This window comes from Dipodomys merriami, unplaced genomic scaffold (assembly GCF_024711535.1).
Source record: "Dipodomys merriami isolate MVZ:Mamm:240054 unplaced genomic scaffold, mDipMer1.0.p SCAF_1231, whole genome shotgun sequence".
NCBI classification, from domain to species: Eukaryota; Metazoa; Chordata; class Mammalia; order Rodentia; family Heteromyidae; genus Dipodomys; species Dipodomys merriami.
In genome coordinates this window covers 104,781-127,813 of record NW_027202529.1, presented here as the reverse complement: position 1 = coordinate 127,813, position 23,033 = coordinate 104,781, and the positions used below count along the sequence as shown (strand labels likewise).

Genomic DNA, 23,033 nt, shown 5'->3' with positions numbered 1-23,033 from the left:
AATCCCTCACTCCACGGGAGAGAGGCCCCTCACCGTACCTTCCATTTTAATCTTCCTGCCCAATCCCTGGTCCCTTGGCATCCAGCTTGGCCAGCCAGCATCCCCCCCTCTACTTCTTTGACCTGCATATTTAGACCTTTCATATTTTAGTGTCTTCTAAATTATTGAACTGCATTCCCTTCAAGACCCAATGAAATGGCCCTTCTGTGAGCCCTGCTCCCTTTTCTCTGAACAGACTTAGTCCTGCCTTCTCTTGACTCCTTCCTCCCGCACTTCCTTGTACTCGGTGACACCTGTGTCTAGTGAGTTTGGCACACAACCCGACCTTAGGGGCTGCTCAGAGGATATTTTGAGTCGATGAGTAAATGTCTCTTCTGTCCCAGGAGTCCTAGCCCTCTCTTGCACCTTTTCCCTTAGGGGTGGGGGCATCAGCCCTCCAAGGTCATAGAGATTACCATGGCAACTCCAATGAACAGCTGGGAAGGCTGTTCCCTAGCAACCACTTACTGGTCCTCATCAGTAGTGGTGTGGGTGGGTCTACGTCCTGCCAGCTTTAGGACACTCCAGAGCGGATCAGGGGCTTTGATGGTATGAAAGGCCGTGGAGAGGCGAGACAGAGACCTGTGAGCATGGGCCAGGGCTCTGCCAAGACTTGGGTTTTATTGTCTTTCTCTCTACGCAGAGCTGCTTGTGAGTGCCGAGTGCTCAGGCTGTCGTTGGGCCTACCCTCCCTCTCTCGTCGTCGACGTCTGTCGGGATCTTCCTATCCAGGTCAGAAACTGGCAGTGAGCCCCCCTTTCTGGGCCAGCCTGTCCAGGCTGCTCAGACAGGGAGCTCTGGGAGGCCTGTCGATGGGTGGCTGGGGGGTTGCAGACAGGAATGGGACAGGAGGGAGAAAAGTAATCTGCAGGCGCCTGGCCTAGCTTGAAGACATACAGCTGTTTTAGCACCATCCCAGTCCTTATTTCTTTTCTTCCCGTTTCCCCATCATGACAGAAGATTAATTTATAGTTACTCTGAACGCCTCCGTGAGCCCTTGTGAAGATGGACTGACCTACTAGGTGTAGAGATGCTGGAGGTAGGGGCTGTATGAGTCAGCTTCACTGCATAACAAGTCATCCCCAAACTCAGTGACCTGGGATGACGTGCTGGTCATCTCTTGGTCTCAGGGGTTGAGATTGTAGGTCAGCTTTGGTGGATCTCTCTCAGGTGGCAGTCCAGGTGAGGGGTGAGGATTCAGTGTCAAAGTAAAGGACCCTTTTCCAAGGTCACTATGTACATAGCAGGACTGAGGTTTTCATAAGCCACTGCCCAGAAGCCATGTCATTCCTTGCCACATGGACCTTTGCACAGGACAACTCCCCACACAACCCTGACTTCCAATCAGAGAGTCTGGGAGCTGGGAAGGCCTGACAGTGTGAACAGTTTTGGTAACTCAGAGGTGAGCTGCTTCACTTAAGCCACATCCAAGTCACTCGGTCCAGACACACTCGAGGGGAGAGGACTCACCACACAGCGGCCACACGATTGCCAGCCACTGTCCACCTCTGGTCCCCCACAAGAGACCCCCCTCCAAGTGCGACCCATATCCACCTGCTCTCGCAATGTCCAGAGCCTCACCTGGGGGTGGTGTGGATGAGGCTCCTGGGTGTCCTCAATCCTCTCCTCCCCGGCAGAGCTCCTGGAACCCCACCAGGCGGTAGCGCCAAGGACACAAGAAGACACCATGGACGCCTCCATTCAAACATGAGGACAATGACACAGGTCCACGGCAGTTCTGAAACCCGGCCTGGCCAAGGCCGCCGGTTCCTTGTGTGGGTTTCTAGTTGGAGACCGTCCTCCATCATCCCCAACTCTGACCTGTGGTCTCCTTCTTCCACGCTGGTCCAATAGTAGTTTTCATTTTCTCCGAAACTATGACAGAAGCCACAGCCACCTTTCGCCTGGAGCTCCTGGGGAGGATTGACACAGCTCTGCCATTGTGCAAAGAGGGCTTGCTGTGCGACTGAATAGTATTCTAAACCTTAGATGTGTGTGTGTGTGTGTGTGTGTGTGTGTGTGTGTGTGTGTGTGTGTGTGTGTGTGTGTGTGTACATACTCAGGGCTCTGGGCACTGTCCCTGAGCATTTTTGCTCAAGGCTAGCCCTTTACGACTTGAGCCACAGCTCCACTGGTAAATTGGAGATAAGCATCTCAAGGACTTTCCTGCCTGGGCTGGCTTTGAACCTCCATCCACAAAATTTCATCTCCTGAGTAGCCAGGATGGCAGGTATGTGCCACTAGCCACCCCATCTTCTTTCTATGGTGGTAACAAATGGCTATAATCACACGCTTGGTCTCATCTTCCTTCCAGACCACTGAAGCCATGTCTTACATGTCTTAATTTTCTATCCTATGGCATCTAGAGAGGAGAGTTTTCAAAACCACAAAGTCCTTCCTGGATCCTCTCTGCTAGATCCTCCCTTCTTTTACTCCTTTCTCTCAGGATTTGCCATAAGCAACAGGACTACTCTGGGGCAAGTTCCTTCAGTACCTGTGCAGAAAATCTGTGCCACCCAATCTCTCAGCCCATGGTGACATGTTCTTGTGCCACATCCCACCAATGATGGTGCACTGGGCTTAAGGTCTCATCCCTTCCCTTCCTCTGTGTCCTCACCTTTGGCTCCTACAAGCTCAGATTTCTGCCCTGTCCACCATGTATGGAGGATGTAGGAGGCTTTTCCTATCGTGCTTCTCAAACTCCCTCAAGGACCCCCACCACTTGGCCCTTAGGTGTTCATACTACAACCTCCCACTGTGGGTACAAAATCATGGCTTATCCATTGCTGCATAGCAAATAACCATGAAGCTTAGCACTGAGACCTCAGCACTCACCTGAGTATCAACCAGCTTATGATCCCACAGTTTCCACTCTGGGGCAGTGTGGATGGAGATAGACAGCTTTCGTGTCCCAAGCACCCCCTGGGGTGTCTCTGGGAAATGGGGGAGAGGGGTCTGATGTATGAACAGGTCACAAGCTCCCCCACCGAGATCAGCCTTTCCTGGGAGCCGGAGCAGCAGCTGCATGTTGGATGCATTCTTTCTCTTATCTTGAAGGCAGGATGTTCTAGTTTGGGGTCAGTTTGGGGGTCAGCAGCAAGTTCCTGGAATCAGCTCAGAAAAACAAGCAAGGTCACAGGAATTCAGAGCAAAGGTCATGTTCAAGAGGATGGGACCACTGGGGCACACTGCCTGCTCTTCCGTGGGGTCAGGATTCTGGAGGCCTCACGTGGGGCCTGAGGACAGCTGGGCTGTGTGGCTACGAAGCCAGGGCTGGCAGGGTCAGGAGACATGGGCAAGTCCCTTCCAGGGCAGAATTCATTCCGTTCTTCAAGGCTCGTTGGCTAAACAGTCTGTGCTTCTTAACGGCTGGTGACCTCACATCCTGGCCACACAGGGTGGCTTCCAATGTAGCAGCAGCCATGCTCACAGACTGAGCAGACTAGAGAGAGCCAGGGAGAGGGAGGGTGGGAACAAAAAAGACACAAGGGATCTAACCCAGAAGTGTCAGCATTGTGGACATATTGTGTGTGTGTGTGTGTGTGTGTGTGTGTGTGTGTGTGTGTGAGAGAGAGAGAGAGAGAGAGAGAGAGAGAGAGAGAGAGAGAGAGAGAGGAGAGAGAAGCAGACAGACAGACAGACAATACTGGGGCTTGAACTCAGGGCCTGGGTGCTGTCCTTGAGCTTTTTTTGGCTCAAGGCCAACATTCTACCACTTGATCCACATCTCCACTTCCAGCTTTTTAATGGTTAATTGGAGATAAGAGTCTTATAGACTTTCCTGCCCAGGTTGGCTTTGAACCACAACCCTCAGATCTCAGCCCCCTGAGTGGCCAGGATTGCAGGCATGAGCCTCCAGTGCCTGAATGATGTAAGCAAACCACAAGGTCTGGCCTGTATTTGAGCAGGACAGGGTGATGTGGGGTCTGAATGCATAGGGGGAGGGGGAATATGTTGAAGGTCACAGCAGAAGATGCAAGTAATGAAGTGAGATATTTATGTGTGTGTGTGTGTGTGTGTGTGTGTGTGTGTGTGTGTGTGTGTGTGTGTATACACATACAGACACAGAGGCATAGACACAGACAGACAGACAGACAGACAGATTTCCCTCTCTGCCTGTGCTAGGGGTTGAACCCAGTACTTCATGCAAGCTATCCATGTGCTTTACCACTAAGCCGGATCCCCAGCCCCAAATAACCATGAAGTATTAAAACAAACAGCAAGTTTTACTTCCTATTGTTCATCTTGAAAGGAAATGAAGTCGATATGTTTCCTACCTGATTGAGGCTATCTGCAAACCAACTTGCTGGCGACCTTAGACAAGTTACTCTCCCTCTCTGGTCCTCGGTTCTCGAAGACACATTCCAGCCTCTAACCTTACTCTATTGCATAGACCCTAGGTCAGACTAGGTTTTATTGTATTTCTACCACAACATTTGCAAATTCCTGGGCGGGGGGAACCTCCGTATGTGGCAAAGGAATATAAATAAGAAATTGGTTCTCAGAAACAGAACGTAAACATGCAAACTGCAAAGGCGTTTGGAGATGTAGAGCTGGCTCAGAAGCTTACGTCACCTGGAGCCTGGTCCTTGCTACCAGCTCCCCTCATCTTCCCCAGATCAGCCATGGCCTGACATAACATAGCATTTACAGCAGGGTGCCAGTGGCTCATACCTGTAATTCTTTTTTATTTTTATTAATAATTTAAATTTAAAATTAATAATTTAAATTTAAATTTAAAATTTTTATTTTTATTAATTCTTTTAATAATTTTTATTGAGATTAGGTGATTACATACATTTCACATATTTCACAGTATTGTGGAATAGTGATACTTAGTTAAAGTCACAAACATTTTAACCTTCACAAGGCCAATTGTCATTATCATGGTCTATAGAGTTTGTGAATTCTATGAGCTTTGACAATACCACTATTTCTTCCACATCAGGTGATATTTACAGTTCTTTCCGTTTGCTTAGTATGAGCTGTTCCCTCTTTTTTTTTTAATTGTGAAAATGCCGTACAGAGGGGTTACAATTACATGAGCAAGGTAATGAGTACATTTCTTATCAAGCATTGTAGCCTCCTCCTTTGTTTCCCCTTCCCATCCCTTCCCATTCTCCCCCCACTCTTCCCCCCCCCAGTTCCCTCTGTCCCTCTCATTCCCTCCCTCCTGTCACTTTCTTTGAGTTGCTTAGTTCATTTTCATAAATGTCCAGTGCAGCTGATGATGTTTTCCATTTCCCTCTGATTCTGTGTCCTCCTGCTAGGTTCCCGCAGATGTGCTCATGTATATACCATATATGTGGTCAAGAACCTGGAGTCATTTAGCAATGATAGGACAAAATGAGTGGAAGTCCTTTGTTTCTGTTTACTTTGTCGTATCTCCTTGCATTTTTGTCATGCCTGTAATTCTAACTACTCAGGAGACTGAGGATTGTGCTTCAAAGCCACCTGGGCAGGAAAGTCTGTAAGACTCTTAGTTCCAATTAGCAAAAAACCAGAAATGGAGCTGTGGCTGAAGTAGTAGAACACTACTAGCCTTAAGTGAAAAAGCTAAGGGACAGGCTGGGCTGTGGCTCAGTGGCAAAGCTCTTGCCTAGCAAGTCCAGGGTCCTGGGTTCGATCCCAAGTACTTAAAAAGAAAAGACAAAACAAATGAAAAATAAAAAGCTGAGGGACAGTGCTCAGGACCTGAGTTCAAGCCTCAGTACCTGAAGAATAATAATAACAAGGAAAACAAACCCCACATGTTTACAGAAACTGAAAGAACCGGCGGTGAGGGGGCGGGGGGGGGGGGGGAATGGTGGCACTCAGGCCTCCATAGTCCAGGCTTGCTCGAGGCTCCAAGGTGGTGCTGGAATGGGTTGGTGGGGAGAAGAGGAGGAGGGGATGGAGGGATAAGAGGGGGCCTGTGCCCAAGGCTGCTTGACAACCCTTTGAGGGCTCAGCTTTCTGGAGAGGGGAGAGCCTGTGGGGACCTAGGCAGAGGCCAGGGCCTGGCGATGGTGGAGGAGGCCGCCAGGGGCAGCGGGACATCTGTGGTCATTCCTATTTAGGCCTCTTGCTTGTTCACAGAGACTGTCACCTGAGACCCTGCAGCGTGTGGCTGTATCCCCAGGACCGGGCTTGGAACTGCCTGTCCCAGGGCCAGAGTTCATGAAGCTGAGCCACCAAGCAGGTAGGATGGAACAGCCAGCCACATCCCTCCTCTCCCTCCCTCTCACTGGGCTCCCGCTCCCCCCTCCCCCCAGACCTGCCGTCATCCTAATAACCCAGGCGGCCACACTGCCTGAATATAGAATGCCTGGGAAAGGGACCGGGCAGAATGGAGCAAGAGGTCTGGTGTGTGGACACTGTGGTGCAGTACCGCAGGGCTGCAGTGCGTACAGCAAGGGAGGGCCTGGGAGGAGAGGGCGCTTGTCCTGGGCACTGGGCATGCTCTGTCCCCAACCCCAAAGAGGAGAGGGAAGTCTTGGTGGAGCTCTGTGCACGGGGAGCGGTCCACTGCCAGCATGGCTGAGCCTGGCTGGGAAGGGAAGGGTCTGCAGGGGTGGGCAGGTGGGATGTGGAGAGGGCAGTCCAGTGAGGCTGGGGGTGCTCCTGCCACTGGCTTCCTCCGATGGTTGGCACCGCTTGGGAGCCTTCCAGACCTTCCTCCACCTCTCTGCCGACATTCTATGCACAGATGGGGGTGGGAGGGGAGAGCAGGAATCTGCATTGTTACGGAGTGAGAGGTTGTTCAGAGAAGTGGCCAAATGGAGAACGCTGCTCAGCATCCTTTGTTCTTTACCCTAGTAGAGAAACAGGATTCTCACTCTGCCTGTTTTACAGCTGAGTGATGGGAGGAAAAAGAGATGTGCCGTGAGATTCTGAAATCCTGGACTGATCCATCCATCCATCCATCCATCCATCCATCCACCCATCCATCCATCCATCCATCCACATTCCTTCACAGACATTCAGCTTCCAGAGGACAGGGCCGGGTTGGTTTATTGCTGTCACCCAGTACCCGACATCCACATTATCAGTGAGGGTCTCGGTCTCTGAGCCGGAGGACACACCCCAGCAAACCCCAAGGGGCAGGCAGAGGGCAAGTGGACGATTAGAGTTACATTGTAACGATTAGAGTTACATTGTCACCACCCAGAAGCGGAGACAGCCAGGGTGGCAGGCTAGGAATCAGTGGTTTGCCCCTTGGGGCTTTGGGATCCAAGGTGGAATTCATCTCCACTAGCTATGGCTGACCAGGCAATGACCCGCCTCGGGAAGGCCCCCCTCCCCCCCCAGGCCCTGTCCTGGTGGCCTGAGCCGTCCCCAGGGCCCCCCTGGTGCTTGGCTGCCTGCTGGCCGGGACTGGAGCCAGCAGGCGGGAGGGAAGGCCATCTGGCTTCAGGAAACACGTTTTCCTTCCAGCCGCGTGCAGGTAATGAAGGGGTGAGGATAAAATTGGGGGGAGGGGAGACAGTGAAATAGCAGAGGAAAGTGAGGAGACCTCAGCTTTCTCTGTGCTGAGTCAGGGAGTAGGTCAAGATGGTCAAGCCCCCAAGGCACCGCCTGGTGCCAGCAGAGTGGGAGGCTAGGAGATTTTTGAGACCCCCAAATCTGTGAAGCCTGAGGCCCATGGCAGCCTTTGCTGAAAAGCTTCCTGGAGGAGCCTGAATGTCCAGAGCAGGCCCGGCGACCCAGCGACCCGGCCGAGTCCTGCAGGGCTGAGGGGCAGCTGTGTCTCTCTCTACCTGTGGCCTGGCAGGTCCCTAAGGCTCAGCCGGTCACAGGACAGCACCGGGAAGCTGAGGAACAAAACTGTGTGTGTTTTCAGAGGACTGGAGGAGCTGGGTGCTCCAGCCTGTAATCCCAGCTACTCAAGAGACTGAGATCTGTCTGAGGATCAAGGTTTGAAGCCAGGACTGGGCAGGAAAGCCTGTTGGGACTTTTTATCTCCAAGGAACCAGCAAAAAGCCAGAAGTAGAGCTATGGCTCAAGTGGTAGAGCACTAGCCTTGGGTGAAAAACAAACAAACCAAAAAGTAAAAAAGCTAAGGAACAAGGCCCAGTGTCTGAGTTCAAGCCCCAGACACACAGACACACAGACACACAGACACACAGACACACAGACTGAGACCCTTGTAGAGTTTCGGAGGGGAGCTCACAGCCATGAGCTGGGCTGAGGATGGGCCAGGCTGCGAGGCCCATCTGTCTTACCACTTCTATGGTAAGAAGTGAAATGCTTGCCACTCGGGAGTTGCGGGAAGCAGGTGGGCTGTCTATTTCCAACTGTTTACTGTCAGGGGCACCATGACCTACTTGTCATAAGAGAGGTCAGGAGGTGCAGCCTGGCATCAGTGGAGTCCTCATGCAAGGAAATAGATGTCTTAGAGATCCTTGGGGGCCATGTTGTTTGGGCTCTGACATTGCTCACCCACACATTCACAGAGGAAGCCTGTACCTCTTTGGATGGGCTGGGGTCCCCGGGGTGGTGGGGGGGGCTCTGGATGGCTCACAGGTAGACCCCCTTTGGAGATGATCTTCTCATGGAGGAGAGGAAAGGAGATGTTTTATTTTTTGGTGGGCTGCACCAATAAGAAAGGGTTGGGGTCTGACTTAAAGAGAGGAAGCCTGTCCCTCCCTGGCATGCCAGCCTGGGCAGAGGAACCCGATGGTCTCTGGAGGTCCATGCACACTGTGGGGTGGGGGCTTTGAAGGGAAGCTGGTAGGAGTGGGGGTGGGGATGTGACAGTGGGTTGGTGACAGGGGGACAGAGGACAAAGCCAACGCTCAGAAGTGATTGCTGCTCTGGGTCTGCGACCAGCCCACCCCCATGGCTGCCCGAGCCTGTACTGGCTTGCTGGGGCAGGGGGGCGGTGTCCAGGGTGAAGAGTAGACAGCCAGAGGGACACAAAGGGACCAGACTACCTCACTTGTAGCCACACCATCTCCGTGGTCAAAAGCAGTGTGTGCCAACCCAATCCTTGGGTCCCGCCTGGCCGCTGATGTCACTGTTTTCCTGTCACTGTTTCCTTCCCCGGCTGTGTGTCTGGCTCCCATGATGTCTGTCTTGTGGCCTCTGGCCTGTGTGTCTGCCCATCTCCCTTCCCCATTCATGTCCCTGTCCCCTTCCTGCCCTGCCCCTTCTGTGTTTACCTGTGTGTATGTGTGTCTCTCCTTTTCTCTGTCTTTCTTGGCCCAGTTTAGGTAGAACCAATTTGACCAGGCTTCACCACCTGGACAGCAAGGAGGACCAGCAGGAAGGGGACGCCTGGGAGACTGCCCTCAGCAACGTGGATACTTCCAAGTTCAAGTACCAGGCCCCGCTCCCCCACAGTGCCCAAAACAGTCCCCTGGGGCAGGGCTACCCGGAGGAGATCCGGCCTCCGCCTCCAACCCCAGCCAGCCAGGACTCTCTGGGGATGGACCGAGAGTCTGGAGCCCTGAAGAAGGAGGGCTTCAAGGCTCAGCCTGGCGAGAACCCCAACCAGAAAGCCAGCGTTATTCCTGACAACATTCGCCACAAGTTTGGCAGCCAAGTGGTGGACCAGCTAGTGACGGAGGAACAGGTAACACCCAGGAAGCGCAGGGCAGGGGGAGGGTGCAGAAGAAACCCTGCCATCCCTGAAGTGGCTGGGCCCATGCTCCATGGCCCTGGCAGCCGGGGTGTATACCTGGAACCCTACTCACTCAGGCTGAGATCGGGAAGATCAAGGTTCAAGGCCAGCCCCAGTAGAAAAGTTTGCAAAACTCCATCTGCAAAATGATCAGCAAAAAGCAGGGCTCAAGATGTGGCTCAAGTGGTAGAGCACCAGCCTAGCAAGCATGAGGCTCTTCAGTTCAAACTCTAGTACTGTCCCCCCAAAACAAAACCCCTAAACCTGGTCATGTGTAACAATGCATTTCATCTTTCCAATAACCCTATGAACAAGGTAGTAGTACAATCCTTTTTTTTTTTTTTTAATCCAGAGAAAGGAGCCCAAAGCTCAAAGAGGTGAAACCAGGTTAGCCAAATTCACCCAGCTATGTGGGATAAGGAGCCAGACCAAGTCAGATTCTGGAAACCTGTCCCTTAAAGGCATTGCTGTCAAAAGCTTTGTGTTTAAATTGGATGTTTTCACTTTAACAAGTCTCCTGAAGGGGATAGCATCCAGTGGATGGACTATATTTGGTGGGAATCAGTAGACCTAGGTTTGAATCCTGGTCCTGCTCCTGAATGCTAGGTGACCTTGAGTAAGTGACTTTCCTCTCTGGGCTTCAGTCTCTCCAGTTGGAAGGTGCAGAAGTCAGATTACATTAGGCTGATAAATACCTAGGAGTCTCAGCCTGCATCCAGGGCAGACATGACTAATCGATCCTGCATTCTTTCCCACCTGATATACCCTGCTCAGCAGCCATTCCCAATCAATGGAAGCATTTCTGATGAAAGGCTGCACATCTTTCCTGCTCTGGCACTCTGAGACACGGTTTCAACAGCACCATCTAAGCAACCACACAGTGTAGTAGGCCCAGAGAGGTGATCCAACCTGCTCTGGGTCACAGAGCAGGAAGTTCCCTGTATCCAGAGACTGTGGCTTCCCCTCTTCCTCTCCACCTGTCCTCCTGGGGTACAATGACCCTTCCCACCAGCCAACCTGGGAGGTCACAATCTTGAATGTTTAGTCCCACGTGGAGTGACTCGTCCCTGTTGGTGTTTCCTGCCGGCCACGACCTCTCCAAGTCCTCTTGGCTTTGGGACTCCAGACATCTGGTGTTCCTGCCCAGCTGTGATATAAATCTCAGGGGCCTCAGAGCCCATTAGTGTCAGAGCTGAAAATTACTTCACGTAACACTCAAGTTCTGTCCCCTGCCACCCCCCCCCCCCCAGTTCTGTCCTCCATCCACATTTGGCAAGTAGGAAAAACTCAGGCTCAGAGGAGTAGGGCAGAGCCTTGGCAAAGCCAGCAGCTGTCTTATGGCAGGATTTGAACTCAAAACCAGCCAAGGGGCTCACTCACCCTGAAATGCACTGGGCCAAGGATGAAGTTAGCCTAACTGAAGGAGCCCCTGAAGTGGCGGAGCTCCCTTGTCTGCCCTTTGGCAGGCCTCTGGCTGGCCTGAGGCCTTTCCTGCCTGGTAGGCCTACCCAGACTTAGCCTCATGGGTCTCATTCTGGCCCTTGGTATAAGGAAGGGGTTGGACTCCCTGACAGCTAAGGACTTCTTATAGCTCCATTGCTGAGGGCCAGCCAGGGCTCTGGGCTCCCCGGCTGTGTGGGCTGAGCATATCTGACCGCTCATGGCCCTGTTTCCTAGTTTATAAAATGGTAGGCCTGGTGTCACCCTCTGAAGAGTCCCCTGATGCTGCCCCCAGGGGGAGGCCATGGGGGAGGAGGAAGCGGAGGGGGAGGCAGGGCTTCAAGCCCTCCAGCATCCTCCCTCCCCCCACCCCTCGCCGTGGGGCTGAGGATGGGGTGGGAAGGTGAGAGCGAGCCCTCACCCTCTTCTCTCTGCCTCCTCCTCAGGCTCAGAGGGCCATTGATGAAGTGATGGAGGCCCAGAAGGGCAGCTCGCAGTCCAGCAGGACGCAGAGTCCTCTGCAGATCTCCCCCACCGTGGCGGAATATTATGATCTGGGCTACAACATGCGGTCAAATTTGTTTCAAGGTCAGGACAAAGGGCAAGGGTGGGGCTGGCGAATGCCCACGGTCTCCAGGGCATTGGGCCGGGGAGGCCAGTGGGGGTATCTGGTCTGCGTGGGGCACAGTCCATAGACACACGCGCATCCCAAGGGCATCTTCCACGCTGGGCCCTGCTGTGTGCACGTGCCCCGTGGGGCGTGGGCTCCTGGAGCGGAAGCCCCAGCCCCGCCCACCCACAGCAGAGGCCAGGCAATCCCAGCTTGGGCACTTTTGATCAATGTAGGATATGCTAATGCGTTGGGTTCAAAGGTCAGCACAACCATAGACAAGGCTCCACCGTCTCCCCGAACCTCCACCCCCGCCAGGGCCAGGGGCGATGATGACAGCATTGCGCCTTCCACACCGGCAGGGCTCTGTGGGGACGGGAAGGTGCTTGCCTGGGACACAGGGAGCGTAGCGGCTTGCAGTCTTCCTCTTTCTCCTCCTCCTCCTCCTCTTCTTCTTGTGTTGGTACTGGGGCTTGAACTCAGGGCCTGCGTTATTTTCCTCGAGTTGGGTATTCTACCACTTGAGCCACACCTCCACATCTGGCTTTTGGGTGGTTTATTAGAGATAAGAGTCTCATGGACTTTCCTGCTGGGGCTGGCTTCAAATCACCGTCCTCCGATCGCAGCCTCCAGAGTAGCTAGGATTAGAGGCATGAGTGGCGGGCTGAAGCTCCGTTTTTTTGTGTGTGTATCTGAGGGTCCGTGCTTCTTCCCTGGATCCTGGTGGTGGGCACCGCCTGGGTAAAGGGGCGAGAGGGTGGAGCCTGCGCCACCCCAGGCAGGGGCCCTGTGTGGCTGAGAGCGTGCCAGGAGCTCCAGCTCGTGGGTGGATTTGTGTGGCGTGCTCAAGGCCCCTCAGCGGTCGGAGGAGGGGGGCAGAGCCACCGACAGCTTCTGGCTCCACAGTGCCACGCTGTCCCCTCCCGTGCTGGGGACATTGTGCCCTAGGGGCTTGTAGACTGCTCTGGAGTGAGGGTCCCCAGGTGGCATGTGGGGGCTCCCCTCCTCCATCCCTCCCCCCCACCCCCGCTGTACCCTCACTGCAGAGCTGGCTTGGTGCTCACTCCCCTCTCCTCACCCCAGGCCGTCTCCAGTGCTCCCTGGCTGTGGGCCCTGTAGCCTGGGGAACCAGACACCCTGTGGAAGCCTCTCTGGGTTTCTTCTTTGAGCTTGGGGCAGAGGCGGCGCTGGGGCTGGGGGGAGGGGAGAGGACACAGCTCCGATTGTCCTGGTTCTGGGCCGGGGGAGCCAGCTTTGCCCTCTTCCACTGCTGGTGACCACGAGAGGTCTTCCTAGGACCTTATGCAGACACATGAGATTTACAGGAAACCCCATTTTATTCAGCCTGGGCGGTGGGGCTGTGCTACGGCTGTGCTCTGGCGCCTGATTGTTGACTTTCCCTGAACTGGGTAGCATCTAGCTGCTTTCTATGAGTTGGCCGTGGGGCAGTGTGCGTGCTCCAGAAACTGGCAAGCAGTGTGACTGCGGGCTGCGTCCGGCTGCCCACGGTGCCCGTCCCTGCCGCCCTGCCCAGCCCCACCGCACTGAGTTCTTCCAGGTTAAGGCACGAAAGACTGACTGTGGTGGGCGAGAAGAAATCAAAGAGGAAGTAGGAGGGGTCGCTGGCCTGGGATGTCTTTGCGCTTCATAGAAAGTCAAGCCCGGCCAGTGCCAGTGGCTCACGGCTGTAATCCTAGCTACTCCAGAGGCTGAGATCTGAGAACTGTGGTTCAAAGCCAGCCTGGGCAGAAAAGTCCATGAGACTCTTATCTCCAATGAACCACCAGAAAACCAGAAGTGGCACTGTGGCTCAAGTGGTAGAGTCTTGCCTTGAGCTGAAGAGCTGAGGGACAGCGCCCAGGCTCAGAGTTCAATCCCCATGACCGACCAAAAAAAGAAAAAAAAAAAAAGGCAGGGTTTTGAAGCAGAACAGAAGGGAGCTTGTATGACTTAAGATTGCTGGGCCAACACAGAGATCAAGAGACAACCACAAACAACCAGGAGATGGCATCTAGATGCTGGCAGCCTGCTGTGTTAGTCAGCCTTCTGTTACTGTAACCAATGCCCGAGACACAATCAACTTAGAAAGAAGAAGGGTTTAGTTGGGCTCTCCATGTTGGAGACTTCAGACCTGTTTTCTTCTGCCCCACAATCTCTGTTGGGCCCCACCCCAGGGACTTAGAGCTTATCACCAGGCCCAGCTCTTAGAGCTGCTATGACCTCCCAAGAGTGGCAAGGGGAGGGGCAGGGGAGCCAGCAGCTGCTGCAGATCTACCCTCTCGTCCTTGGTCTGGGCGAGGCGCACAGGCTGATGGGACATGGAGCCTGCGCGGCTGAGGCTGACACAGCCCGAGGTAGCAGGAGAAAGCATCCGGGGGGTTGTGCAAGGTAGAAAACAGCAGAATGCACTTCTGCGTGGATTTGGTGTGAGTGTGGAATGAAAGCTGATTTCATGGTCTTTGACCCGAACACCAGGGAATGATTCTGACTGTTTACCGAGACAGAGAGGGGCCATGGGATAAAGTCTCGCCTGGTTTTGCTTTTCACCCTGAAGCCTTGAGCCCACCTAGAGTGGATGTCTGTTTTGTGTGTGGTGTGGGGCTTTATCCTAACTGCCGGGGGTATGGACAACTTGTCACCTCCTGCCCTTAGTGAAGATGATGCCCATCTCTCCCCCCATCCCCACCCCCAACCCCTCCAGTTCCCCCGCGGGCACAGATCAGGTTCCAGGCTCCTCTAGCATTGCGCTTGTGTTTACCAAGGTATCACAAGCCATCTGTTCTGAGGCCCGGTGGTGGCACCCCAAGCCCTCCACCCCCCACGGCGCCTTGGATTTCTAGACCCTTTACTCTTTCCTGTCAGTTTTAGTCAGCTTGTCAATTTTTCTTTTTTTTTTTTTAATTTTTTTATTGTAAAGATTCTATACAGAGGGTTACAGTTACATGAGTGGGGTAATGAGTACACTTCCTCTTGAACATTGTTACCCCCTCCATTGTTTTCTCCCTACCATCTCCTCCCTCCCTCCCTTCTCAATTTTTCTTTAAAACAAACAAACCACCTCCTTGGGATCTGTGCCTTTGTCTGCGGGCTGCTTGTGGGGCTTGAACTCAGGGTCTGGGTCCCGTTTTCCTGAGCTTTTCACTCAAGGCGAGCACTCTACCACTTTGAGCCCCAGCGCCACTTCCAGGTTTCTGATGCTTCCTTGGAGACTTTCCTTCCCCAGGCTGGCTTTGAACTTTGTTCCTCAGATCTCAGCCTCCTGAGTAGCTAGGAGTTACAGGAGTGAGCCATCGGTGCCCGGCTAAATCTGACCGTTCGAGAGCCTGGCAGAGCTGGGCTGTGGGCAGGTTTTGGATGCCTGCTTGCAAGTTCCTGTTAGGGGAGTTTGCATCTCAGCTGGCTGTGATACTCGATCGCCGTCCTGACCGAGGGCTTTCATCCAAGCGTCTACTTCAACGTTCTGTTACATAAGTGTTTGAGACTTAAGTGCCAAGCTCTAAACCTCACTTTTAAATACGAGCAGGGAGGAGTTCTGGCCTCGGCGTGGGGGGCAGGAAGTGCTTCTCTCTCGTTTCTTTCTCCCAGCTTTCTTCTGTTACATTAAAATAGGTTCTTACTTAAAAAAAATAATACTATACAATGCATTTCTAGCTCCTTTATCCTTGCTGTGCCCCAGAAAGTGGGCAACCTCGCCCTTAGGAAACAGAGCATGGAATGATTTCAGTCCTTGGAAACCGGAGCCCTGCCAGCATCCAGTTCAAACAAGCAACCTCACCTGCTTGGGAGTAATCACTTGGGAGGGTAGATTCTGTGTGTGTGAAATAGAATTTGGGTGTGAGTTACATTATTCTTTATTAATATCCTTTGCTTTGTTACTATGAGATACCTAAATATGTGTGCGTGTACACGTGTACCAATCCTGGGGCTTGAGCTCAGGGCCTGGGTGCCATCCCTGAGCTTTTGTGCTGCAGGGTTGGTGTTCTACCACTTGAGCCACACCTCTACTTCTGGCTTTTTAGTGGTTAATTAGATAAGAGTCTCAGGGACTTTCCTGCCCTGGCTGCTTTGAACCGCGATCCTCAGATCTCAGCCTCCTGAGTAGCTGTCAATAGAGCCATGAACCTCTGGCGCCCAGCTAGAGATGGCAGTTTTTATCTTTCCCGAGAATAGCAGATTTGTCTATTTCTTCTTAGAGTTCTCTTGATTTTTTTCTTTGATCTATTTTGAGATTATTTCAATGTGGCAAGCTCAGAAGTACTGCATGACCTTACAATCTTTTTTAAAAAATTATTTTCTTTAGTGTCTTTGCCTTTCAGTCTATTTTGTCTGCTATAAATATAGCCAGACCAGATTGCTTTGGGTTAGTATTTGGTTGATGTATCTTTTTCTATTCCTTCCATGTTTAGCCTCTTTTTGTGTCCTTTGTAAAATGCAAGCTTTAAATAATATTTATCTAGAAAGTATTTTCCACAGTCAGGAAATCTGTTGTTTAAGCAATGGACACAACCCACTTATATTTGTGCTAATTACTGATATATTTAGGTCTACTGCCATGACCTGATTTTATGTTTTATATTTGTATTTGTCATGCTGTTCTTCCCCGCCCCTCTCCATTTACATGGATTTTTCTTTTCTTTTTTTTTAATTTCTCCTTTTTTTTTTTTTTTTTTGAAAAAATCCTTTTCTATACTTCCTGTTCTTTGAATAGGCCTTTGACAAAGGTTAACAAATCCTAAATTTTATCAAGGCATGAGAACATCTGGAGCATCCTAAAGACAGCAAAAGTCTTCGCCTTTCCTCTGCCCTTCCTCATGTTATAGAATTCTATTTTACAGAATATATTCCATTTTACAGAATGTTCTAGATAAAGCAAAGTAGTTTATGCTGTGGAGCTTGGAGACTTGGGGTTTGGATTTGAATCTTGACCTTTTACTTACCAGCTGTGTGACTTTACAATAAGTGAGTTAATCTCTCTGTGCTCCAATGCCTTCAACAAGAACGAGAGGGTCATACTGCTACCTGCTTCTTAGGATGTTTGAGAAGTGTCACATTCATGTGACGCTCTGGTTGGCAAGCTGAAGGAGTGACTCAGATGGAAGAAAAGGGAAAAGGGGAGAGCCAGCTAGTACAGTGGTGTCTGTCTCGGTCTCTATTTCTGGCTCACTCTTTCTGCTTCCTGGCTGCCATAAGGTGAGCTGCTCTGCCTTCGCCTCCTCCAGACATGATGGACTGAAACCTCTGAAGCCTTGGACCCAAACACATCTTTCCTCTCTGAATCTGTCCCTCTCAACTGACTGGCATGCCCAGCATATACAAGGCCTGGGTTCAATCCAGCAGCAGAGGGACTGGGGGGGGGGCTGGGGGGAAGCAGGCGAGAGGGGCGGGAGAGGAGTAACATTATCTTTATTATTTTACCCCATAAATTAGATGTTGATGCTATGTGTTTAGATTCCATCTTCCATTCCTTCTCCTGTCTCAGCTCCTCTGAGATCATTTCTTTTTCTTCTTGGAGGATGCTGTTTAGAAGTCATTTCAGTGAGGCTGTGACATCAGACAACTTTAGGTCCTGTTTATCAGAATAGTCTTTGGGTTTTGTTCTTGGAAGACAGTCACATTATGAACAATTCTAGATCCATGAGTACTTTCCATTAACACTTCAATACGAATTCATTTTTCTCCCATTATTGATGGGTAAGCAAATCATTATTCTCTGTGAGTAAACTCCATTTTCCTCTACAGTTACTGCTAGGATTTCTGTTGTCTCTGGTGTTCTTGATTTTCTGGGATGCATCTAGACAAGGAATTGCAGGATGTGTGGAGTATGGCTGAATAGTAGAGTACTTGTCCAGCACATACAAAGTGCTGGATTCAGTCCTTCACTCTACCCACAACCCTCTCAAAAAAAAGGGGAGGGGGAATTTAACTTTCAGTGCTAGGAATTGAACCCAGGGCTTTAGTGCATTCTAGATAAGCACTTTGCCACCATGTCATAGCTCTGGCCTCTGCATATGACCTGATGTTTCTGCTGACTTTTGATCATGGTAGCTTACTTCCTTGTGTGTGCTTTCATTTTGTGTACTGGGATACATTTTCTGAAAATACTGGTATCTGTTACCTCAGGACAGATATCCCAATACTTTAATGTCCCCAGCTTTACAAGAAAACTTTACCCTTTTGTACTGATAAAGAAATGGAAGCTCAGAGAGATTAAGGGCTTGTCAAGGGCTGTACTAGCTGTAAACAGTGGAGCTGTGCTCTGAACCCAGACCGGCCGTACTCTGAAACTGATGCCCAGTATACGGCACAGAGTGGCTTCCCTGTATTGACTTGTGTGTGGGGGCTTCTTCATGGTATCCTCAGGGGCCCCCCTGGAGACAAAGAGCCTCATGAAGGCTTCCTACACACTGGAGGCCGTCAAGAAATCAGTGAGAGACATGGAACACTGGCACGGCAGGAAGACAGACGAACTGGGTAGGTGGGAGCTGGGGTGAATGCGAGGTGGGCCCTCTCCTTCACAGGTGGGTGGGTGGGCTGGCGCTAAGGTCCAGGGAAAGAGCTCCGGGGGTGGACTTGAAGAGACTAGGTCACTGCCAGGACCAGGCCATCCCAGATGACCCTTGCTGGTGGCTTCTCTGCTTTTCTGCAGGACGGTGGCACCAGAAAAATACTTTGAACATTACCTTGCAGAAAGCACTGGATGAGAAATTTGAAGAAAGGCGCAGATCCAAGAATTCAAAGTTCTAGATATGAGGAAGTGCCCTCTGCCCAGAGAAATTGATGATAATAAAGAAGGGCACAAATCGGAGCCCTGTTTCTCTCCTCAGTGTCTCTCTTCATAAGAGGGGCACTGGCTGTGTGGTGTGGAGGGCGTCCGTGGAGGAAGATGGGAATCCTGAGAGATCGACTTCCCCTTCCATCTCCCTGCCCCACACCTTTCTCCATGATACCCTGGAAGGATGCAAGAGCTGTGTGCCAATCTGTCTCCAGCCCAGATCCGGGGGTCTCCTTTTGCCTCTGGGTGGATGGGTCCTACACTGGAATGCCGTAGAATCATGCTCTGCCTGCTCCCTGTAGCACACCCCAATTATTTCTATGTGACGACTCCATAGGCCCATGGACTTCAGCTAAGTTGGTCACAACCTTCCTTGTGCTCTAGGGGTGGGTTAGGGATCCATCTCAAAGTGATAGGCTCAGGAGTGGACCAATGAGATGTGAGGAATGTGTGGTGCGTCCGTGCAGGCCATCCCTGCCTACACTCAGGCCGCCCAGAAGAACTGCAGGCTCACGGTCAGAATCCATGTATCCATGGAGCAGCCTTGGGGGGCCTTGGGTGCGAGGCCCAGCCCTTCCCTCTAGGAAGGGAATCATGGTGGGTTAGTAGGGATTGAAGAAATCACACAGGGTGTTGTCTCAGCCAGAGAGGGGCAAGTGTGGGACGGAGGGGTAATCAGGACCACATCTGCACACATCAGGCCGGGACCATGTGATGACAGCCGCAGCCAGAGCCAGCAGGATGTACCGGGACCATGTCTCCTTCACCAGGCAGGCACCAGGCTGCTCCACTGCTCACCGTGCACTCGGCACGGAAGGCGGAAGATGATGACTGACGTCCACCTCCACGCTGCGTTTAGCTCAGCACTTTCCTGAGTTGGCCTTGGAAGAAGGGCTGGCCGGGCGCCTGCTGCAGAGAATGTGGATGGCAGAGAGTGCAACCTGATAACCAGGCTGGTAACGAGGCGGACCCGAAGCAAGCCAGCGGCTTCCCTCCCCATGGGAGGGAACAAGGATTACACGCGCTACGGCTCTGCGACACTTTATAAAGATTCCCTCTCAGGACACTATGAGGAGCACTGTTTAAGAATCATTGTCCAGAGCGTCCATTTGTCATCTTGGCAGAGTAAAACAAGTGTATACATGTATAAGTTTAACTTAAAGAAGGCTCTAACACCTGTTCCTCTTTCCAATAGCACCTCCTGCTTTCCGTGTACCCCAGACCCCTAGATGGTATAAATTCACACAGCTATTTGCAGCTCTAGGAGGTTACAGGAGCCCAATTCTCAAGAGGCATTTATTTGGTGAGTGAAAAGTTATTCACTCTTGTAATTCACGCAAGGCTTGGCTTACCTATCATGATTCAGCAGTGTTTTCATAATTTCTGTCACACCCAAGAACCGCTGCGGATGGTACCAATAAAAGCAGGTAATAGCTGGGTGTGGTAGCACACACCTGTAATCCTAGTATTAGGAAGGCTGAGATAAAGAGGATCATTAGTTCAAGGCCAGCTTGCACTACAGAGTTACAGCTTGGCTTACAACAAAAGCAAAAGCAACAAGTTAGGTATAAGAGGGCACACCTGTAATCCTAGCTGCTTGGGAAGGTGGAGGTAGGAGAATCACAGTCTGCGACTATTAAAAGAAAACAAAACTACCACCACCACCAAACCTAAAAGCAAAACAGCAGCGGGCAGGCATGCTCAAATGGTAACAAGTGCAAGGCTCTGAGGTCAAGGATAAAGGGAGGTAGGGAGAGGAAGGAAGGGAGAGGAAGGAAGGGAGAGGAAGGAAGGGAGAGGAAGGAAGGGAGAGGAAAGGAAAGGAAAGGAAAGGAAAGGAAGGAAGGAAGGAAGGAAGGAAGGAAGGAAGGAAAGAGGGAAGGAGGGAAGGAGGGAAAGAGGGAAGGCGGGCAGGCAGGCAGGCCAGCCGGCCTACCTCCATGGCTAGAATCCAACTTTAGCTTGCCCCCTATTGGCAGGGCCTCCAAATACCATCCAGAGTTCAACAATCCTAAAGTCCACAATGCACACACGCGTGGTCAGGACCTAGAGACCACTGGGTATCTTTCTAGCTATGCCTTTCCTGCTCCCCCACCCCACCTCCAACCAGTTCCATTTTTCCTGGGATACAAGAGGGGCCAGGTGGCACCTCCACGGCAATGGGGGAGGAAGGCTCAGGCTTTTTCTCATCTAACCCCTCTCCATGGGCCAGTTCTCCCAAGCCCTTAGCTGTCTTGAGTTTGTGGCTCCATGGGGAGACGGGAATGAGTGCAGGGACTGAAGGGTCCCCGGGGGACGGGCAGCTGGGGGCTGGAATTTAGGAGCTGGGAAGCACGGCTCCAGGCCACAGGCACCTGGATTCAAAGCAAGGTCCAGGTCAGGTTCTGAAGGGTAGAACATTCTAGCTATCCTGGTGACAGCACGCATTTACAGGTCAGCAGTGAAGGATTTCATTGTTGCTCACTTTCTCCCCAACTAGTTCTGCTATGCAGCTTTGGTTCCCTGAGCTCCAGTGCCTATTAGAGTAATGAGAGCAAGGTTTTAGAGAAAAGGAAATAAATTGGCTGGCAAATTAAGGTATGCAGGATTCAATGCCCTAAAGAGATGGATGAGTGTGTGTGTGTTAAGAAGAGTCCCAAATGTTTGGAAATTTCTGGAAGACTTACTCTATTTTATAGATGGAAAGGTTGCCTGATTGCAGAACTGAAAATCAAGCCAATTGAGATCTTGACAGGACCCCAGTACCACGGATGCCCTTTATCATCCGGTCAGTGCCCCAAGCAGAGGGGGGGGACATGGCTATAGTTTTTTCCGGAATTCAGCTGGTGACACTTCTGGAATGTACAGAGACCAAAGGAGAAAGTTCACATGGAGATTTTCATGTTTACTGCTACTCCCTAAATCCTCCTGAATGAGGAAATGCAAGAGATCTTTTCCAGCCTGGTGGAGGAGGAGGCAAAGCTGCAAACATGTTTGGTGAGATCTGGGTAAGAGCCAGGGAAAGTCCAAGAGGAGGGGAAGGCCAGGTGGCCAGCATGAAGGGCCAGGCTTGCAGGCCAGGTTAGACTACTGTGAACTGGAAGTCATAGGAGCCCTGGGCTCCAGACTAACAGGGGCTGGAGGCCAAAGGCTGTCCGGTCTTTGTAGACACAGCCCTTGCATTTTTTTTTTTTTTTTTGTCGGTCGTGGGGCTTGAACTCTGGGCCTGGGCGCTGTCCCTGAGCTCTTCAGCTCAAGGCGAGCACTCTACCACTTGAGCTACAGTGCCACTTCCCCTTGCATTTTTTGATTTAACAAATGAAGAAACTGAGGCCTGAGTATAAAGGTGCATCACCTGCCTGGAGGCAGGGGAGGGTGCAATTTGAGGCTGGCTCTGGATGTTTCGGTTTCCTGCATGGTGGCCTGGCTGGCTGAGCTGGGGTCAGAGGTAGGCCTCAGGCTTCAGGACGCTTTCTCTGTAGATGGCTCAGCTGCTGAGCAGGCCTGGCATAGGACCCCAGCTTCCCCCTGGTCTGTGAACTGGGGAGAGTTGAGGGGTGACCTCACTGGGTGATTCTGAGTTGTGTGTCAGATACAGGGAAGGCCGCGGGCCTGGCACAGAGCAGGTGCAAGGTAAATGCATTCTCACTTAGACTATTTCCCATGAAGCCTTGCTCCCTCCCAGAAAATCATTTAAAAGGAAGCGAAGGGGACAGGAAGAGACCGGCTCAGCAGACACAGAGAAGCTAAGCGGAGACAGGACATCTGTGGGGTCAGAAATTGAACCTGGGATGGACTTGGGCTTTGCCTGTGGGAGGAGAGACACATCATGTGTTGCCTGCCAGGGTCCTTGGCCTTGGCCAGATGGCTGAGCAGGGAGGAATGAAGCAAGCAAGCAAGCAAGCAAGCTCCCTCAGGAATGGCCCATGGGGGCGGAGCTATAACAGCTGGAGATGAGCAGCCCTGCAGGCAGACCCGGGGACAAGGATTCCCATGAGAGAGTTTTTCCCTGGGATAAATGGCTAGGTTATGTCATTATACAATTTAAATATGCGAATTGGCTTTTGTTTCCACCCTAGAATCACACTACTTGTCCTGTAAACCAAGGTGAGCTCCTGTGAAGTGAGTAGAGGTAGGTTCACAGAAATGGGCTGATGAAAGTTACGTGTGTGTGTGTGTGTGTGTGTGTGTGTGTGTGTGTGTGTGTGTGTGTGTGTCCTGGGGCTTGAACTCAGGGCCCGAGAGATGGTCCCAGGCTTTTATGCTCAAGGGTGGCACTCTGCCACTTGAGCCACAAGTCCACCTCCAACTTTTTGGTGGTTAATTGGACATATGAGTCTCATGGATTTTCCTGCCATAGCTGGCTTTGAATTGTGATCCTCAGATCTCAGCTTCTTGTATAGCTAAGATTACAGGCATGAGCCACCAGTGCCTGGTCCATTCTTCTTACTGTTTTACTGTTAGGGTTTTGGAATTCTGAATCATTTGTGAACACGTGGTCTCGCATCTCCAGTTTGCACTGGGCTCTCATGCACAGATGCACGTAGCGTCTTGTTTTGTCACTGTAAGTTCCCACAAAGTATGTCCTC

The 23,033-nt window shown here is 51.7% G+C and overlaps 1 protein-coding gene across 2 annotated transcripts; it reads left to right on the top strand.

Annotated features, from left to right (window-relative positions):
- The first annotated feature begins 500 nt into the window (after positions 1-500).
- LOC138823819 (ciliary microtubule inner protein 4-like) lies at positions 501-18,527 on the top strand. 2 transcript variants are annotated; one of them, XM_070017379.1, is made up of 7 exons: positions 501-588; positions 683-771; positions 6,118-6,220; positions 9,234-9,595; positions 11,530-11,671; positions 18,054-18,164; positions 18,340-18,525. In XM_070017379.1, exons 3-7 carry the CDS (start codon positions 6,199-6,201, stop codon positions 18,435-18,437), a joined length of 735 nt encoding a protein of 244 aa, XP_069873480.1. In that variant the 5' UTR covers positions 501-588; positions 683-771; positions 6,118-6,198; the 3' UTR covers positions 18,438-18,525. The 2 variants fall into 2 exon arrangements, with proteins under 2 accessions (XP_069873480.1, XP_069873481.1); XM_070017380.1 differs by lacking the exon at positions 501-588 and having other exon boundaries at positions 688-771; positions 18,340-18,527.
- The last annotated feature ends 4,506 nt before the right edge of the window (positions 18,528-23,033 follow it).

Coding starts and splice junctions, on each gene's coding strand:
- LOC138823819 (XM_070017380.1), top strand. CDS start 6,199: ATGAAGCTGAGCCACCAAGCAG. Junction 6,221..9,233: donor GAAGCTGAGCCACCAAGCAG/GTAGGATGGAAC, acceptor GGCCCAGTTTAG/GTAGAACCAATTTGACCAGG. Junction 9,596..11,529: donor AGCTAGTGACGGAGGAACAG/GTAACACCCAGG, acceptor CCTCCTCCTCAG/GCTCAGAGGGCCATTGATGA.